The following is a 21724-nucleotide window of genomic DNA, read 5'->3' as shown; positions in this document are numbered from 1 at the left end:
AAACGAGAGTGAGAGACAAGTCATAAACAGATGTATGTGAACAAACTAAGATCCGACAATCAGTGAACAGAAAACGCTGGCTTATAAACAGGTGGTGATTAGTAAAGACAGGTGTGCTGGAAAAGAGAGTAGCAGCTGAAACTAATGAGTGACCATGGAAACGAACAAAACAGGAACCAAGTATGTCAAACCGCAGAGTGATATAAAAATGGAACAAAAATAACAATATGGTGATGATCCGACCATCGGATCACAACAATTACAAGTACAAATGAAACGCAGCAGTAGATTGGTCACCATAAAGGCTACTGGAGCAAATACATTTTTACTGTATGGGGAGAGTGGCAGAAAACATGTCAGTAGCTGCGTGTCCTTTACTACTAAAAATGTGCAAAACCTAATTATCGCAATAAGAAACCGGTAATGACAAAAAACTCTCAAATATCGCCAAAATATCGTAAAAGTGTGATGGAAACACTTGTTTCGCATTTACAGGGCACCTAAACATCGAACCGGCGGTGCACCTATGCAGGACAACAAGGGTGGTCTCGGTCTCACTTTTTGTCGTTCGGCCGAGTAGAACGAGGAGGCACTGGACCGTAGGCTTGAGAGACCCGCATGCCCAAACAACGTCAGAGGACCCTTGAATCCACAGATTTTCTGTGAATTCCTCATTTACAATTCTTCCACAAAAATCCATTATTGTTGGCCGCGGCTGTACGTAAGCACGTTGCCTTTGAGCAATCACCCGCTGCCACAGCAACAGCAGTGGCTGCAATTGTAATCACAGCTCCAAAACCATGGAAACACAAACACGTCCAGTTTCCTCAAAAACCTACAAGTAAATGTACTTCGACAAGGTTTTAGATATTGGAAATTGGAAATTGAAATTGCAATGGAAACGCAGACAGTGTCAATCAAAAAAAATATAGTTTTTGAATCGAGAATCACATTGAATCGAAAAAATCAATATATTATCGAATCGCGACCCCAGAAATCGATATTGAATCGAATCATGGGACACCCAAAGATTCGCAACCCTAAAATATATATATATATCTATATAGATATATATAGATATATATACAACTTCACCCTCACCTATGAACCCACTCCAGGAAACGAACCAAAAAAGAGCAGAAAACGAAACAACATCATCTGGTACAATCCGCCATTCAGCAAAGACGTCTCAACCAACATCGGCCGCAAGTTCCTCACTCTGATCGACAAACACTTCCCCAAAGGCAACACCCTAAGAAAAATATTCAACAAGAACAACATTAAATTGAGCTACAGCTGTATGAATAACATGCAACAAATCATTTCAAACCACAACAAAGCAATTGCAAAAGGACTGCCTACCCCCAGACTAAACGACTCTGAAACCAATAATGAATGTAACTGTCGCAAGAAACCTGATTGCCCTCTCAACGGAAGGTGCTTACAGACATCAGTCGTTTACCAAGCAAAGGTAATACGTAAGGACATTAACACATCCGACACGTACGTGGGATTAACCGAAGGAGCGTTCAAAACAAGATGGAATAATCACAACGCCTCCTTTAGAAACCAGACTTTGCAGAATTCTACAGAACTCAGCAAACACATTTGGAACCTCAAAGACAATAATGTTGAATATTCAATAACATGGCAAATTCTTGCATCCAGCACACCTTACAACAGTGGTAATAAAAGATGCAACCTATGCTTAAAAGAGAAACTGTTTATTATATATCATCCAGATCTATCATCCCTCAACAAGCGCAGTGAAATCATTTCAACATGCCGCCACAGAGGGAAACACCTCCTAGGTAACACATGAGCCAATCACCACACCCTACGCCTGCCTGTACCCACCCACTCTGTGCTCTATATAAACCATTGTATGTGAATGCTTCCATTAAAATCTCCTGATGATTGAGGGAACCCCTCATGAAACAGATCTGTAGAGATGAAGTAGTCTTGTGATTTTTTTCCCACACCTACATATATATATATATATATATATATATATATATATATATATATATATATATATATATATATATATATATATATATATATATATACATATACATATTCGATTCAATATCGATTATTGGGGTCGCTATTCGATAATATATCGATTTTCTTTTCGATTCAACCCATTTCTCGATTCAAAAACGATATTTTTTCGATTCAAAACAATTCTGTATTCATTCAATACATAGGGTTTCAGCAGGATCTACCCCAGTCTATATATATATATGTATGTATGTATGTATGTAGCTGAGATAGGCACCAGCCCCCCCCTGCGACCCCAAAGGGAATAAGCGGTAGAAAATGGATGGATATATATATATATATATATATATATATATATATATATATATATATATATATATATATATATATATACATATGTATATATATATATATGTATGTATGTATGTATGCACATTTTTAATATCTTAATGTGCCACACCAGTGAGCTGGATGGATTATCTCAGCAAATATGGATTTAAACAGATTGGCCAACTATAGGCCTTTCATGTACAATACAAACCTTTTGAATCTTTTAACATTAGCACACGAAAGATTGTGCCCAAAACAAAAGTGTTGCAATTGCAACGTTTGCCTTTGCTACTTAAAAATGTTCACATCAATTGTTAGGTATTAAGTGTTTTGTGTGAAGTATCAGGACTGATTACAAAAAGTACTTCCACACACATTTCCAAATATATATTTTTTAACACAAATATAAGCATCCTGTTAGAAGATAATCAGCAACATTATTGGAATTTTTGAGGATTATTTTCTTTTTTTTTCAAATATGAAATAGGCGCATCTTTAATGCCACACATGTATGCACTGATACTGAGTTGTCTTTGGACCAGAACGATACCTGAAGATGAAGCAGATCAGTGATTCCCAGAGCGCTCATCCTACTGCCTTTATGAACCATCTAATGAAGCTGTCCAATAACAGCCAGGTACATGACACACTGGACCTATTGACTAATCAATATATGAACACCTCGTCTTATTCTAATAACCCATAAGAAACCTTGGTGACGGTTAAAATCTTTAAATTAGGGATGTCCCGATATAGCTTTTTCACTAACTATTCGATACCAGTGTTGGTGATTTGATAATTGGCAGTTACTGATATTGATCACATTTGATACAATATATCTATACAGTTTAACCACGATTTACAAACTTAATTAGTTTTTGAACAGGGTTCATCCATCGAAGTTTGTATAGTGAAGGGGCCGTGTGTGTCCTTGAAACATACTTGCCAACCCTCCCGGATTTTCCGTGAGACTCCCGAAATTCAGCGCCTCTCCCGAAAACCTGCCGTAAAAAATTTTCTCCCGAAAATCTCCCGAAATTCAGCGTAGCTGGAGGCCACGCCCCCTCCAGCTCCATGCGGACCTGAGTGGGGACAGCCTGTTTTCACGTCCGCTTTCGCACTATATAAACAGCTTGCCTGCCCAATCGCGTTACTACATCTACAGATTTTAATAAAAAACTGCACACACAAGGAGACGAAGCAGAAGAACGAGGAAGTTACAGCCATGGCAACACAGTCTGTAATAGAGTGAGTCTATGTCTTCTGTTGCCATCTCCTGGTGAATGTTGGCTATAGCGTTATGGAGTTGCTTTTTGATTGGCCAACGATTTATGTGGTGTTGCGCACCTGACGGCAAGTGACTCTCGCCAGTACGCAAATGGCAGAACAAAGGTTACTCAAATAGTGAAAGATAAGTGCTGTTTTTTTAGTAACCAGCTAGCAGAGTACAGTTAGTAGAACAACTGTGTTTTTATTACTGTGTATTTGATAGGTGCCGTCTGTAATTCAACAATTTATTTTATTTATATATATAATAAAATAAATTTATATAGCTAGAATTCACTGAAGGTCAAGTATTCCATACATATATATATATATATATATATATACTGGTATATGAAATATATATGAAATACTCGAGTTGGTGATTTGTAGATGTAAATATACTCCTCCCCTCTTAACCACGCCCCCAACCACGCCTCCGCCCCACCCCCGACCACGCCCCCCACCTCCTGAAATCGGAGGTCTCAAGGTTGGCAAGTATGGCTTGAAAGAGACATTACTGAATAAGAGTAGCTCTTTTCTCCGCTGTTAAATAAGTCTTGTTGTTCATTATTCCGTTGTAGTAGTAGTAGTAGTAGTAGAAGTGTGTGTGGGTGTGTGTACTTGCATGTTGTGTGTTGTTTGCTGTGTGATGTTGCCTCTTCCTTTTGGTATTTTAGTGTGTAGTGCTGCTTGTTGCTTCCATTAGTAAAAAGTTATTGAACTTGATGTGCCTCTGACGTTGTCATGTTGACATAAAACCTCATCAAAAGTAGTGTGCTCCATTACATAAAACACTTCGGCAACAGCGATGTATCGTATGCAAAAGTAGTTAATTAGATAACGCCTTACTAGTAAAAATGTTTTATTTAAAATTGTGTTTCCTTACACTGGCAAGCGGTCTTAGTAGATTAGGTCACCCCAACACATCCACTAACACTACATGCAATTGTATATCTTGTGCACGCTGCAAATCGCGAGCTAGCAAACAAAGCTCAACACAATACCACTCCTTCATTTGAGTTCCACATGTTTGTGTCTAAGTAGGCTAAACCTGTCAATCATATATGCAAAATGCGGTAATTCAACTTTAGAGGGCTATATTTATGTCTCAATATTTTTGGAGAAGGTCATGAACATGTTTTTAATGCTTTAACTATAAAAAAAATGTTTTTTTCTTTTAAGCTGCACTCACCAAATTTTAGGAACATTTGTTTCCATATATCAGTCGCACCGGGCTATAAGCCGCACATATAAACGTTGTGAAATTACTTATTTACAGATGAATATTTTGAAAATGTTTACCGACATACATTAATTGTTTCCAAACCATGTCTGGAACACGGCAGTAAAACGGCTGATCAAACAAAACAGAAGTCGTTGTCATGGAATCAATAGCTGCGGATGCTAGCTATCTAATCAGCTAAACAGACTCGATAACTCTACGGTGATGTTTAGGTGAATTTACTGAGGAATTTGTGAAACTGAAACAATGCAAAAAGAATGCCATTGTAAGTTAATGATACGAACACAGACATTTGTGAACATGTTAGCATATTAGCTAACGCTAACGATGCTATCGTAATCACATTACGATAGCACAAAAAATTATGTGTGAAAACACTCCTACAGACATCACACATGGGATTGTTTAGTAAGTATTAACAGTTGTAGCTATTTTGTAAAACTTACAAATGTTGCTTGGAGTGATAAACGAAGAATCCATATGAGTAGAAACGCTATAGCAGGGGTCAACAATGTGGTGCCCGCGGGCACCAGGTCGCCCGTAAGGACCAGATGAGTCGCCCGCTGGCCTGTTCTAAAAATAGCTCATATAGCAGCACTTACCAGTGAACTGCCTCTATTTTTTTAATTGTATTTTTTTACTAGCAACCAGGTCTCGCTTTGCTCGAAATTTTTAATTCTAAGAGAGACAAAACTCAAATAGAATTTGAAAATCCAAGACAATATTTTAAAGACTTGGTCTTCACTTGTTTAAATAATTTCATTTATTTTTTTACTTTGCTTCTTATAACTTTCAGAAAGACACTTTTAGAGAAAAAATACAACCTTAAAAATGATTTTAGGATTTTTAAACACATATATATTTTTACCTTTTAAATTCCTTCTTCTTCTTTCCTGACAATTCAAATAAATGTTCAAGTATTTTTTTATTGTAAAGTATAATAAATACATTTTAATTGAATTCTTCATTTTAGCTTCTGTTTTTTTCGACGAAGAATATTTGTGAAATATTTCTTCAAACTTATTATGATTAAAATTCAAAAAAAATATTCTTGCAAATCTACAAAATCTAAAGGATCGAATTTAAATCTTATTCCAAAGTCTTTTGAATTTCTTTTAAAATTTGTGTTCTGTAAAATCTAGAAGAAATAGTGATTTGTCTTTGTTAGAAATATAACTTAGTCCAATTTGTTATATATTCTGACAAAGTGCAGGTTGGATTTTAACCAATTTAAAACATGTCATCAAAATTCTATAATTAATCTTAATCAGGAAAAGTTACTAATGATGATCCATAAATTATTTTTGGAATTTTTTCAAAATGATTCAAATTAGCTAGTTTGTCTCTTAATTTTTTTCGGTTGAATTTTGAATTTTAAAGAGTCAAAATTGAAGATAAGCTATGTTTCAAAATTTAATATTCATTTTTTTTCATGTTTTCTCCTCTTTTAAACCATTCAATTAAGTGTTTTTTTCATCATTTATTCTCTACAAAAAACCTTCTGTAAAAGGAAAAAAAATGTACGACGGAATGACGGACAGAAATACCCATTTTTTCATATATATAGATTTATTTACTAAAGGTAAATTGGGCAAATTGGCTATTTCTGGCAATTTGTTTAAGAGTGACTCAAACTGGTAGCCCTTCACATTAATCAGTACTCAAGAAGTAGCTCTTGGTTTCAAAAAAGTTGGTGACCCCTGCGCTATAAAATACCGAATGACACTTCTACTTCAGGTCGAAAGCACTAAATGAAAGGACACTGCAGCACCTGCAGTGAGTGAATTCGTCCAAAACGTGGCGCCATAGCACAAATAATCAAACACTGTCTCAATGTATTCGCTTATTTTTTATAATGGTCGTCAGGGAAGAAAAATCCATAAATCAGCTGCACCGTTTTATAACCCGGAGGGTTCAAAGTGTAGGGAAAAAAAGTATCGGCCGTAATTTACGGTAATAATCCCAAACTTTCCAGGTGTTCTTGTACTAATACAGTGGGGCTAAAAAATATTTAGTCAACCACCAATTGTGCAAGTTCTCCCACTTAAAATGATGACAAAGGTCTGTAATTTTCATCATAGGTACACTTCAACTGTGAGAGACAGAATGTGGGAAAAAAATCCAGGAATTCACATTTTAGGAATTTTAAAGAATGTATTTGTAAATTATGGTGGAAAATAAGTATTTGGTCAACCATTCAAAGCTCTCACTGATGGAAGGAGGTTTTGGCTCAAAATCTCACGATACATGGCCCCATTCATTCTTTCCTTAACACGGATCAATCGTCCTGTCCCCTTAGCAGAAAAACAGCCCCAAAGCATGATGTTTCCACCCCCATGTTTCACAGTAGGTATGGTGTTCTTAGGATGCAACTCAGTATTCTTCTTCCTCCAAACACGACGAGTTGAGTTTATACCAAAAAGTTCTATTTTGGTTTCATCTGACCACATGACATTCTCCCAATCCTCTGCTGTATCATCCATGTATCCATTTTGGTATAAACTCAACTCGTCGTGTTTGGAGGAAGAAGAATACTGAGTTGCATCCCAAGAACACCACACCTACTGTGAAGCATGGGGGTGGAAACATCATGCTTTGGGGTTGTTTTTCTGCTAAGGGGACAGGACGATTGATCCGTGTTAAGGAAAGAATGAATGGGGCCATGTATCGTGAGATTTTGAGCCAAAACCTCCTTCCATCAGTGAGAGCTTTTAATGGTTGACCAAATCTTATTTTCCACCATAAATTACAAATAAATTCTTTAAAATTCCTGCAATGTGAATTCCTGGATTTTTATTCACATTCTGTCTCTCACAGTTGAAGTGTACCTATGATGAAAATTACAGACCTCTGTCATCATTTTAAGTGGGAGAACTTGCACAATCGGTGGCTGACTAAATACTTTTTTGGCCCACTGTATGTGCCTGTCCAAGGACAGTGATGTACAGTCCTATTCATGTTGTAGGGGCTGTCAAATTGTCGGTATGACGTTAATATTCAGAAGCGGCCCTCTCTACGCGCCCAGGCAGTGTTGGGGCAGCAGCCATCAGGCCTGAGTAGCCTCGGCGAAGCATCCGCCTTGTTGGACGTGTCCGTCCAGGCTCTGCGGGACACTAAGCAGGAAGGCCTGCAGCCAGAAGACATGGTGTCCCTCATCCAGTTGCTGTCGCTGGCCGCCGATGTCACGCTGCAGCCGGCCGACGCCGCCAATCACACCGAGGAGAACATCCAGGAGCTGGGCCAGCACTTCATCAGCGTGGCGGACAGCGTCATCAGCCAGGACAATGCCTTCAAGTGGCAGGCCATCAAAGAGGTAACGTCCTCTGCTCTGCACCTTCTTATCTCCTCTTTGCCTCCGTGCACACTTGGCCCTGCTTTGTTTGGGGAGCTGTGTGTGGATGTCACTCACTGCCACTGTCAGGAAAACATTTCAAATTGTCAAATTGAAAATATATACACACACTAAGGTCTGGAGAAAGAATCATACATTTATCATAGACTGAGCTAAAGAACGTCATGGTGCCATAAAGAAAGGAACACCAGAGCATTGCAGTTAAGTTTGCCCTCAGTGGGCAGCTTATTAAAGTGAATAATATATGACGATAAATATATATAAACACCATATTTCCAGACCATAGTAAGCACGGGTATATAAGCAACTCAATTTTAGAATAAAGCAATATTTTCCCATATATTAGCCGCAGCGGGCTGTAAGCCACAGATATACAGTGGGGCAAAAAAGTATTTAGTCAGCCACCGATTGTGCAAGTTTTCCCACTTAAAATGATGACATAGGTCTAAAATTTTCATCATAGGTACACTTCAACTGTGAGAGACAGAATGTGAAAAAAAAATCCAGGAATTCACATCGTAGGAATTTTAAAGAATTTATTTGTAAATGATTATGGAAAAAAGTATTTGGTCAACCATTCAAAGCTCTCACTGATGGAAGGAGGTTTTGGCTCAAAATCTCACGATACATGGCCCCATTCATTCTTTCCTTAACACGGATCAATCGTCCTGTCCCCTTAGCAGAAAAACAGCCCCAAAGCATGATGTTTCCACCCCCATGCTTCACAGTAGGTGTGGTGTTCTTGGGATGCAACTCAGTATTCCTTTTCCTCCAATAACGACAAGTTGAGTTTATACCAAAATGGATACATGGGTGATACAGCAGAGGATTGGGAGAATGTCATGTGGTCAGATGAAACCAAAATAGAACTTTTTGGTATAAGAGCTAGACGAAGTGGCTGCAGAGAGGGAAGTCTGGGCTTCCCTGCTTAGGCTGCTGCCCCCGCGACCTGACCTCGGATAAGCGGAAGAAGATGGATGGATGGATGGATGGAGTTTGAACATCAAATATCTTGTCTTTGTAGTGGATTCAACTGAGTATGGGTTGAAAATATTTTGCAACTCAGTGTATTCTGTTTATGTTTACATCTAATACAATTTCCCAACTCATATGGAAACGGGTTCGTAGAAAGAACAAATAGGCTTAGTAAGAAAAGATCAATTACTTTATTAACGCATATCTTTTCAAGCTTTTGTGGGGCACATAAAATTATGTGGTGGGTGGGCCACATTTGACCCCCAGGCCTTGAGTTTGACACATGTGTTTTAGGATTATGATTAGGGATGGGCAATGAATTTGGTACTTTTTTACCCAACGACCATATTCCGTCACTATTACCGGGTATAGATTCAAGTAAAATCTAACTGTGCCTTATTTGGGTAGCATCAGTTGTTGCACGTGAGGTCGGATCCGGTTGCAGACTTCAAACAATCAATGTTTATTTATATAGCCCTATCTCACAAGTGTCTCAAAGGGCTGTATCAGTTTCAACATGAACAGTACTCTTCCAAATTTTGATGAAGTGTACTTCAATGCAAATACTACGTGCTCAAAATATTTTACTAAAATAATTAGTTTAAACTATTTTATAAATTAGTCCTGTCAAATGATGGATATTTTAATCGGATTATTGAGGCTTTTGAATTTGAATTAACTTTGATTAATCAAAGTAAGGGATTGGCTTACACAACTTAAATTAAGCTAAAGACAGACCCCAATATTTTGACACAAGTGCAATTCCATCGTCAGAATATCATACACAAACATTTTTAAAAGGCTTTACTTGATTGATTTATTTACCCAAAACCTGGTACAAGTTTTTCCTAAAGTCCTGGCGTATTTTATGATGAAATGATGTACGCCTGATCACTGACCTTATATGAAACCCACAGCCCTTTCCAGGCAACCAATTCCATATAGAGGTAAAGGAGCACGAAATCAATCAATCAATCAATTAATGTTTACTTATATAGCCCTAAATCACTAGTGTCTCAAAGGGCTGCACGAACCACAACACAAACCACTACCACATCCTCGGTAGGCCCACATAAGGGCAAGGAAAACCAAATGCATTAAAAAGAAATATTTAAAATAAAAACTACATTGGGAGATTAATCCACAGCTACACGTTTTTGTTTTTTTTGTGATTAAAGTTAAAGTACCACACACACTAGGTGTGGTGAAATTACTCTCTGCATTTGACCCATCTCCTTGTTCCACCCCTTGGGAGGTGAGGGGAGCAGTGAGCAGCAGCTGTGGCAACGCTCGGGAATCATTTTGGTGATTTAACCCCCAATAGCAACCCTTGATGCTGAGTGCCAAGCAGGGAGGAAATGGTTCCCATTTTTATAGTCTTTGGTACGACTCGACTGGGGTTTGAACTCACGACGATTTTTCCCAGACCTAATATATATATATATATATATATACATATATATATATATATATATATATATATATATATATATATATATATACATATACATACATATATGTATGTGTATATATATATATATATATATATATATATATATATATATATGTATATATACATACATATATGTATTACCCCGAAAGGGAATAAGCGGTAGAAAATGGATGGATGGATATATGTATATATACGTACTTTGTACATATATGTATATATATATATATACTGTATATGTGTATATATATGTTTTTGTATATACACATATATATATATAAATATGTATGTATGTATGTATATATGTATATATATATATATATATATATATATATATATATATATATATATATATATATATATATGTGCGTGTGTGTTACTTGAAAAAAAAAAAAAAATGTGCTGTGGCCCTCAAATGGCTGGATCTAACTCCTGGTTTGGATAATATTACCCTGCTTTTCATGTTCCGTCAATATTAAAATGTATTAATCAGACACTTGCTGTCAGATTAATGCCTCGTTTAAATGAAAACTTTAAAATCCTAATGACCAGTCCTGTTTTAGTCATGCAACAATGAATTAATTTGTTTCCGGCTGCGACCACCAGAGGGCAATGTGCTTCCACTCACAGGCTGACGTAGTGTAGTAATCAGGGACAGGTGAAGAGGCCACGGATGGCTTTATCACCCTCCTTATCTCGGGATTAAAAAACAAATTGAAAAATTGTTTTTGTCTTTCTCTTCCCTGAAGCCACAGCAAAATAATATGTAAATTCAACTTTAGTTTGGGCTGACAAACAGAGAAGAATGCTGTAATTTTGTTCACAAAAGCACGCACGGTCGCCTTTTTTTAAATGTTTTTTTTTTTTTTTTTTTTTTTTTTAACCGCTGTGCTATTTGTATGCATTGGATTCCAGTGTTTGCTTGGATTACCACTCGCCTCAACTCCCTCTCTGGCCACTCAGAACTCCAAGGCCACCTTAGCCCTGTTTCAATGGATGGACATCTTTTTGAAAAGTGTTCTTCCAAGAAACAAATCCTGGCCAGGACCGCCCCCAAGGCCCACTTGTCACACACTATGTCTTCACCTTCTGTTTATATGAGACAGCCAATGGAAAAAGTCCATTATTGCTTCAAGTGTACGGCCGGTGTTCTTCAGATCCCCTTAGAGCAGTGGTTCTTAACCTGGGTTCCATCAAACCCTAAAGGTTCGGTGAGTCGGCTTCAGGGGTTCGGCGGAGGTCAAAACACACCCGACTCATCCTGTAAATACAGGCTGATTTGCAGGTGTGTAATTTGTTGTGAGTTTATGCATTGTGTTGGTTTTGTTGTTTGAACAAGGTGATGTTCATGCACGGTTGATTTTGTGCACCAGTAAAAAAAACATGGTAACACTTAAGTATGGGGAACATAATCACCGATAACTAGTTGCTTATTAAAATGCAAATTAGTAACATATTGGCTCTTAACTTGTCGTTAAGTACTTATTAATGCCTTATTCGGCATGGCCTTATTATAACCCTAACTCTAACCAAATAACTCTGAATTGAGTCTTTTTTACTTAGAATATGTTTCCCTAGTGTCCAAATAACTCTAAATTTGACATGATCTATGGTCTGGATTATGGTTTTGTTATTTTTTGTTAGTTTTTGGACCTTTTCAGTTCCTGTTTGCGCTACCTTGTTTTGTTTGGTTACCATGCCGACTTATGATCATTCTGTCATGGGGGGGGGGGATTGACAGCTTACTGCGAGGTTTGTTCTCCCGGGATGCAAACGGACTATACCGGACAAGGCTTGCAGGTAGGAACATATTTATTATTACGATAAATCTTGGCAGGGCATATGGTAAACAAACATAAACTATGGCGGGGAACAAACACAAAACGGTGGCATGAAACAAACAAACAAACTATGGCTTCGAACTAACACGAAACTGTGGCAAGAAATAAACAAGACTTACGTGGCCACGGCATGAATCGAGCACCACGAACCATGGTATCGCATGAAAACAAACAATGACGCCAGGCCGACTGACTGGCAAAGACAGGCTTAAATAAGAGTCTTGATTAGAAACGGGCGCGCGGTCCGAACACCAGGGGCAGGTGAAAATCATAAGTCGGCATGGTTACCAAACAAAACAAGGGAGCGCAAACAGGAACTAAAAGAGTCCAAAAACTAACAAAAAAATAACAAAAAACATGATCCAGATCACAGATCATGACAAAATTAAGTCTTTGTTGCTTAGATTATGTTCCCTATACTTAAGTTTTACCAAAAACATATAACTTTGTCTTGAATAAAAAAAAACATTTTATTTTCTAACTAAAGAAGGGTTCGGTGAAAGCGCATATGAACCTGGTGGGGTTCGGTACCTCCAACAAGGTTAAGAACCACTGTCCTAGAGATTACAGTAAGCCTTAAGTTGACCAACACAATGTTTGCCATTGTTATTTCTTCCAAAACACTAAAAGTTTGAGATGTAAAGTCTGGGATGCACATAACCCTGACCTCAACCCCATAGCATATTATAACAACTTAGTATAAAGAAGTATTAAAAAACGTGTTTGCTGATGTCGTCGTGCTGTGTTGTAGGTGGTAAACGGCCCCATGGACGTGGTCAGGACTATCGACAGAATGGTGACCAGCTTGAGTCCTCGCTTGATGGCAGAAAGCGATCACCTGATATTCCAAAGTCCCAACATCAGTGAGTATCAGTACAGTACCAATTTCCGGTACAATTTACCACAGAGTCACAGTTGTATTTATCATATGAGTTCTTGGAAAGCGTATCCATATAAAAAACAGTTGTTCCTTGAAATTTCTTTCGATGAATTCCATCCATCCATCCATCCATCCATCCATCCATCCATCTTCTTCCGCTTATCCGAGGTCGGGTCGCGGGGGCAGCAGCCTAAGCAGGGAAGCCCAGACTTCCCTCTCCCCAGCCACTTCGTCTAGCTCTTCCCGGGGGATCCCAAGGCGTTCCCAGGCCAGCCGGAAGACATAGTCTTCCCAACGTGTCCTGGGTCTTCCCCGTGGCCTCCTACATACCTCCTATCCGCCGGATAGTCGAACCTCGGATTCAGGAGGAACAGTGGGGTTTTCGTCCTAGTCGTGGAACTGTGGACCAGCTCTACACTCTCGGCAGGGTTCTTGAGGGTGCATGGGAGTTTGCCCAACCAGTCTACATGTGCTCTGTGGACTTGGAGAAGGCATTCGACCGTGTCCCTCGGGAAGTCCTGTGGGGAGTGCTCAGAGAGTATGGGGTATCGGACTGTCTTATTGTGGCGGTCCGCTCCCTGTATGATCAGTGTCAGAGCTTGGTCCGCATTGCTGGCAGTAAGTCGAACACATTTCCGGTGAGGGTTGGACTCCGCCGAGGCTGTCCTTTGTCACCGATTCTGTTCATAACTTTTATGGACAGAATTTCTAGGGACAGTCAAGGCGTTGAGGGGTTCCGGTCTCTGCTTTTTGCAGATGATGTGGTCCTGATGGCTTCATCTGGCCGGGATCTTCAGCTTTCATTGGATCGGTTCGCAGCCGAGTGTGAAGCGACTGGAAGGAGAATCAGCACCTCCAAGTCCGAGTCCATGATTCCCGCCCAGAAAAGGGTGGAGTGCCATCTCCGGGTTGGGGAGGAGACCCTGCCCCAAGTGGAGGAGTTCAAGTACCTAGGAGTCTTGTTCACAAGTGGGGGAAGAGTGGATGGTGAGATCAACAGGCATATCGGTGCGGCGTCTTCAGTAATGCGGACGTTGTACCGATCCGTTGTGGTGAAGAAGGAGCTGAGCCGGAAGGCAAAGCTCTCAATTTACCGGTCGATCTACGTTCCCATCCTCACCTATGGTCATGAGCTTTGGGTCATGACCGAAAGGTTAAGATCACGGGTACAAGTGGCCGAAATGAGTTTTCTCCGCCGGGTGAGATAGGGTGAGAAGCTCTGCCATCCGGGAGGAACTCAAAGTAAAGCCGCTGCTCCTCCACATCGAGAGGAGCCAGATGAGGTGGTTCGGGCATCTGGCCAGGATGCCACCCGAACGCCTCCCTAGGGAGGTGTTTAGGGCACGTCTGACCGGCAGGAGGAGATAAATTCTAAGAAAACTAAAACTCTGACCATTGCTCCTGATAAAAAGATCCCCCTGATCAATAACACATTTGGTACTCTAACTGCATCTGCTAAAATCAGCCTCAGAAACATTGAGGTCGTGTTCGATCAGTCATAGTCTTTGTTGTTAGCTGACCCAAGAAATATCTATAAAGTGAGAAATTGGATTTCGGCATGATCATTTATGCATTCATCTCGTCTCGCTTTAATTATTGTAATTCAGTGAGTGTGAATGTTTTCTGTCTATCTGTGTTGGCCCTGTGATGAGGTGGCGACTTGTCCAGGCTGTACGCTCGCTACCTTCCGCCCGAATGCAGCTGAGATAGGCGTCAGCACCCCCCGCTACCTCGAAAGGGACAAGCGTTAGGAAATGGATGTTTTTCAACTCAAACGAATGTACAGAATGCGGCTGCAAGACTTTTGACCGGTGCACCTAAAACAGTCCATGTCCCCCCCATCCTATCCAGTCTTCATCCAGCCAAAATTACGCATAGAGTTGAGGATTTTAGTCTTCAGGCTAGGGTCTCCAAGACTTTAAAAACTGTCATTCGACGCTCTAGCCCCCAGACTCCGTAAAGACTTGCACCAGTCCCCCCGTGAGCTTGACTGTGGTGACTCTTTTAAAATAAACATTTGAATACTTTGTTTAAAAAGGTTCATAATGTTTTCTTATTTATATACTTTTCAAATGTTCTTGTAATCAGACAATATTTTCGACATATTAGCAGGTACAAATTCCGTCTAACATACTGAAAATATTGTCTGACTACAAGAACATTTTAAAAGTGTTTGAAGACTTTGCTTTTTAGAAAAGTTTTTAGTAAATGGACTTTATAACTGTTTTTGTTTCTTTGGTATCCGCTTTTTTTCCCTTTTTTATGATGTAGCCCCTGTTGTTTTGTACGGAACTTCGTGATTTGAATCTGTGAAAAGTGCTTTATAAATAAAATAATAACTTACGTATTTACTTACCAATTTCCAGTCCCTGAGAATTGGTTGTTGATACTTTTGTGTTCAAATGTCTTAATAAATGTTCATCATTTAAAAAACTCTCACAATTTATTTTATTCAACATTTAACACCAAGCTGTTATTTTGTTTATTTACACTTCTTTGTCTAATTTGTGATTGTACTCAAAAGTTTGATCTTACGTAATTTTCTATAAAACGCAAACGTGCTGTGTTCCGGGAATTTTTGTCCGTTTTCATCGTGCCGTGGCCTCTAGACTTAGGTGTAGGACTACCTAACGAGCTAAATCTGTAACACGCCTTATCCTCACCGTAGTTTATGGACCGTTCAGGGCTGCTGCATACTGGGCTGGTTAGCTAAATGTGACTAATGCTAGCAACTAAAGTTACGAAGTTAGTCTGCTCGAACTGGCAGACACGTTCTTATAGCAAAGACAACCTCTCCAAAAAGAAAATAAAGCTATACTCCATTTGTTTTCCTTCACCGAGTTGGAGTTGTGTTTTACTGTTTACAAAAGGGCTGTGAATCTTTGATGATTCGATTTGATTCTTGAGGGTAACGATTCGGGCCCTGCGATGAGGTGGCGACTAGTCCAGGGTGTACACCGCCTTCCGCCCGATTGTAGCTGAAATAGGCACCAGCGCCCCCCGCGACCCCAAAGGGAATAACCGGTAGAAAAATGGATGGATGGATGGGGTAACAATTCGATTCAAACCGATTTTCGACTCAAAATCAATACATTTTAATACCATTGGGTGCCAGTTGTAATATTAACAACATTCCTTTATAAAATAAACAGCTTTAAAAATGTTTATTTTACCTAAAAGAAAACTGGTTTTGTTTGATAAAATTACAACTAAATATTTAATAAACAAACAAACAAATAAGACAACAAGAGAAGTAGACCACACTTTGCTAAAGTAACTATGTACATCAGCTATGATCATCCACATCAACAATATGATTTTCCAAAGTGGAAATCAACATTTTATCATTTAAAAAAAACATATTTTTTATCAATTAACAATCTTTACAAATGAGAATTCATTCGACCAAGAAATTATTGTTGACTTCCCGAGTTTACACACAAACATTTGACATGCTAATTTTGCAGTCCTACGCCCCAGGGACATATACCGTAACTTGGTACTTGACAAACGCATTCGATTGCTAATATTAGCATGCTAACCTTTTAAGCAATTTTTACAGCCGTACAGCTCAGAGTCAATCAATCATTCAATCAATGATTATTTATCCATCCATCCATCCATCCATCTTCTTCCGCTTATCTGAGGTCGTGTCGCGGGGGCAACAGCCTAAGCAGGGAAACCCAGACTTCCCTCTCCCCAGCCACTTTGTCTAGCTCTTCCCGGGGGATCCCGAGGCGTTCCCAGGCCAGCCGGGAGACATAGTCTTCCCAACGTGTCCTGGGTCTTCCCCGTGGCCTCCTACCGGTTGGACGTGCCCTAAACACCTCCCTAGGGAGGCGTTCGGGTGGCATCCTGACCAGATGCCCGAGCCACCTCATCTGGCTCCTCTCGATGTGGAGGAGCAGCGGCTTTACTTTGAGTTCCTCCCGGATGACAGTGCTTCTCACCCTATCTCTAAGGGAGAGCCCCGCCACCCGGCGGAGGAAACTCATTTCGGCCGCTTGAACCCGTGATCTTATCCTTTCGGTCATGACCCAAAGCTCATGACCATAGGTGAGGATGGGAACGTAGATCAACCGGTAAATTGAGAGCTTTGCCTTCCGGATCAGCTCCTTCTTCACCACAACGGATCGATACAACTAGTGTCTAGTGTCTCAAAGGGCTGCACAAACCACAACGACATCCTCGGTAGAGCCCACATAAGGGCAAGGAAAACTCACACCCAGTGGGATGTCGGTGACAATGATGACTATGAGAAACTTTGGAGAGGACCGCATATGTGGGCAACCCCACATATGTCCAAAGTGGATCCAACACAGCAGAGAGAATCCCGTCCACAGTGGAGCCAGCAGGAAACCACCCCAAGCGGAGGCGGATCGGCAGCGCAGGGATGTCCCAGTCGATACACAGGCGAGCGGTCCATCCTGGGTCCCAGGACAGCCAGTACTTCATCCATAGCCACCGGACCGGACCCCCTCCACAAGGGAGAGTGGGACAGAGGAGAAAAAGAAAAGAAACGGCAGATCAACTGGTCTAAAAAGGAGGTCTATTTAAAGGCTAGAGTATTCAAATGAGATTTAAGGTGAGACTTAAATGTTTCTACTGAGGTAGCATCTCGAACTGTTACCGGGAGGGCATTCCAGAGTACTGGAGCCCGAACGGAAAACGCTCTATAGCCCGTAGACTTTTTTTGGGTTCTAGGAATCACTAATAAGCCGGAGTCCTTTGAACGCAGATTTCTTGCCGGGACATATGGTACAATACAATCGGCAAGATAGGATGGAGCTAGACCGTGTAGTATTTTATACGTAAGTAGTAAAACCTTAAAGTCACATCTTAAGTGCACAGGAAGCCAGTGCAGGTGAGCCAGTACAGGCGTAATGTGATCAAACTTTCTTGTTCTTGTCAAAAGTCTAGCAGCCGCATTTTGTACCAACTGTAATCTTTTAATGCTAGACATAGTGAGACCCAAAAATAATATGTTACAGTAATCGAGGCGAGACGTAACAAACGCATGGATAATGATCTCAGCGTCATTAGTGTACAAAAATGGAGCAAATTTTAGCAATATTATGGAGATGAAAGACGGCCGTTTTAGTAACGCTTTTAATGTGTGACTCAAAGGAGAGAGTTGGGTCGAAGATAATACCCAGATTCTTGTCATGTAACTTGGTATTGACAAATGGTAACTGTTACCATCTTTCTTTTTGTTTTAGCAAATTTTACAAGCGTACCCCTCAGAGTCATATAACTTGCTAGTTAGCACATGCTAACTGTAGCGTGCAGAATTTCAAGTTGGCTTCAGCAGGTGTACATTTCAGAGTCTTATAACTTGGTACTTGACACATGCTGACGTGTCTGCGTGTCCGTGCGTGTGTGCATATTCTGCACATTTCTTGAATGGGTTGATGCTTGAATTCGCTTGCAGGTTTACAATGCCTGTAATGATGTGTTGACGTTATCGCAACAAAATTGTCAGGCTTTCCCCTGACAGTTTGTCTATGTTTTAGTTTTTTTCCTCTGCATTTGTCTGTTTCCTCTGTGTTTAGTATCTCCTGTTTTTAGTTTCTGTCTAGTGCTCTTATTTTGTCAGCTTCCTGTCTTGTTTCCTGAGTGCTGTGTCCCTCCTCAGCTGCGGCTGATTGGCACCTGGCCACACCCGTTGCCAATCAGCCCGCTCCTATTTGTACCTGCTTTGTCTTGTGTCAGTTGCTGGATCATTGTATTGTCATTTGGACTTGTCGTTGCCATATGTTGCTCTTGTCGCGTCGATGTGATTCTTTTCAGCTATTACCTGTCGTGCTTTATTTTGTCCTGGTCGTCGTAGCAGTAAGCTGTTCTTGTTAGCCATAAGTTATTTCCAGTTTTTCTGTTTGTTATCCTCTAGCTTCCATGCTAAAGTTCCTTTTTGTTTTTGTAGCTTCCAGTGCTAGCTCTCTTAGTTTGTTATTCCGCCCACGTGCATGCTTTTTGTTTGTTCTTGTGTAGTTTTAATTAAATCAGGTTTCCATATACCATGCCTGCCTCCATCTCTGTATCTTGGGGTTCATCACCAAATACCTCTGACAGAATGATCCAGCAGATGACACAAGACAAAGCAGGTACAAATATGAGCGGGCTGATTGGCAACAGGTGTGGCCAGGTGCCAATCAGCCGCAGCTGAGGAGGAACACAGCACTCAGGGCACAAGACAGGAAGCTGACAAAATAAGAGCACTAGACAGGAACTAAAGACAGGAGATTTTTAACACAGAAGAAACAGACAAATGCAGAGGAAAAAACTAAAACATAGACAAACTGTCAGAATCTGTCAGGTTCAAACAAAATGTTGAGATTTTTGCTTTTTGTGTTGAAAATATATCCTGTACATTTGTAGCCTTGATTTGCTTTAGAGAAGTTGAAGTTTTACTGACTGGCAAGCAGAGGTGGGTGAAAGTCTGTGTTTGGCAAGTTTGAGTCATCCACTTGAAATAATTGAGTCCTTCCAAGTGTTCGGCACGGTTTAATCTAAGTAATAATCTTTTATCTTTGACATACACTGCGAATACATTCTAAATTAATTTTATTTTCTTGAACATAATGAAAGCAGTGTGACATAGAGGTGGGACTTTCGCAAATGAATCAACTATTTTGAACGAAAATGAGTCATAATTTACATACAAAAAAATATATGATTAAGTGTGTGTATGTATTAGGGATGTCCCGATCCAGGTTTTTGCACTTCCGATCCAAAATCGATCCTGGCCGATACTGGCCTATCCAAGCCTGTATTAAAGTTTAAAGTTATTTAGCCTACTTAGTTATCAGATTCATGTTGAAAATGGTTTTAGTACTCATGATAACAACTAGCCAGCTGAATTAGGTGAGTTTGAATAATACACAATGGTTGGTAACAAGAAACTGACCTGTTTATTCAAGGATAAACACAAAATATACAAAATTATACATCACAAACAGAAATGGCATCATTGAACAGTAAAAAAGTGAATAGTATAAAGTGCAAATAATGCAGTAAACATTATTAGACAAAGCAAAACACACAAACAACCTGAGTGGGATAAAATGTCTATAACTCACCATCAATACTTGCTCTTAAACAAGTGTAAACTTAAAAAAAATAAATATATATATATATATATATATATCTACACACTCCGTTCAATTGATAGGCACACAACATTCACGTACATACAAACATTTGTGTGTGTATATATATATATATATATATATATATATATATATATATATATATATATATATATACAAACCCCGTTTCCATACGGATATCACCACATGGGCTTAGGAACACTTCATAAAACCGCTGTCGGTAACTGAAGTTGGTCGCTACATCTGTAAGTGCAAGTTAAAACTGTACTATGCAATGCGAAAGCCATTTATCAACAACACCAAGGAACGCCGCCGGCTTCACTTGGCCCGAGATCATCTAAGATGGACTGATGCAAAGTGGTAAAGTGTTCTGTGGTCTGACAAGTCCACATTTCAAATTATATTTGGGAAACTGGGGATGTGGTGTCCTCCACAACAAAGAGGGAAATAACCATCCGGATTGTTATAGGTGCAAAGTTCAAAAGCCAGCATCTGTGATGGTATGGGGGTGTATTAGTGCCCAAGGCATGGGTAATTTACACATCTGTGAAGGCACCATTAATGCTGAAAGGTACATACAGGTTTTGGAGCAACATATGTTGTCATCCAGGCAACGTTATCATGGACGCCCCTGCTTATTTCAGGACGACAATGCCAAGCCACGTGTTACAACAGCGGGGCTTCGTAGTAAAAGAGCGCGGGTACTTTCCTGGCCTGCCGGCAGTTCAGACATGTCTCCCTTCGAATATTTGTGCCGCATTATGAAGCGTAAAATACGACAGCAGAGACCCCGCACTGTTAAACCGCTGAAGCTCTATATAAAACAAGAACGGGAAAGAATTCCACTATCAAAGCTTCAACAATTAGTTTCCTCAGTTCCCAAATGTTTATTGAGTATTGTTAAAAGAAAATGTGATGTAACACAGTGGTGAACATGCCCTTTCCCAACTACTTTGGCACATGTTGCAGCCATGAAATTGTAAGTTAATTATTATTTGCAAAAACAAAATTAAGTTTATGAGTTTCAACATCAAATATCTTGTCTTTGTGGTGGATTTAATTAAGTATGGGTTGAAAAGGATTAGCAAATCATTGTATTCCGTTTATATTTACATCTAACACAATTTCCCAACTCATATGGAAACAGGGTTGGTATATATATACACGCACCGCGTGTGTTTGTGTACGTGTGTATTATTATATAATTGTATTTATTTTTATTGTATGCATTTATTAATTTACTCTATTTGGATTCACTTTTCAGGTTAATTTTT

The 21724-nt window shown here is 39.7% G+C and overlaps 1 protein-coding gene across 1 annotated transcript in view; it reads left to right on the top strand.

Annotated features, from left to right (window-relative positions):
* adgrd2 (adhesion G protein-coupled receptor D2) overlaps positions 1 to 21724 on the top strand; it is a 103855-nt gene that overhangs the window by 17008 nt on the left and 65123 nt on the right. The window contains exons 5-7 of the mRNA XM_061917614.1: positions 2877 to 2971; positions 7869 to 8156; positions 13213 to 13324. Coding sequence (XP_061773598.1) covers positions 2877 to 2971; positions 7869 to 8156; positions 13213 to 13324 — 495 coding nt within the window. The remainder of the gene's footprint in view (positions 1 to 2876; positions 2972 to 7868; positions 8157 to 13212; positions 13325 to 21724) is intronic.

Source organism: Nerophis ophidion, linkage group LG01, assembly GCF_033978795.1.
Source record: "Nerophis ophidion isolate RoL-2023_Sa linkage group LG01, RoL_Noph_v1.0, whole genome shotgun sequence".
NCBI classification, from domain to species: Eukaryota; Metazoa; Chordata; class Actinopteri; order Syngnathiformes; family Syngnathidae; genus Nerophis; species Nerophis ophidion.
The sequence above is the reverse complement of the archived record's forward strand: the minus strand, read 5'-3'. Positions and strand labels throughout refer to the sequence as shown.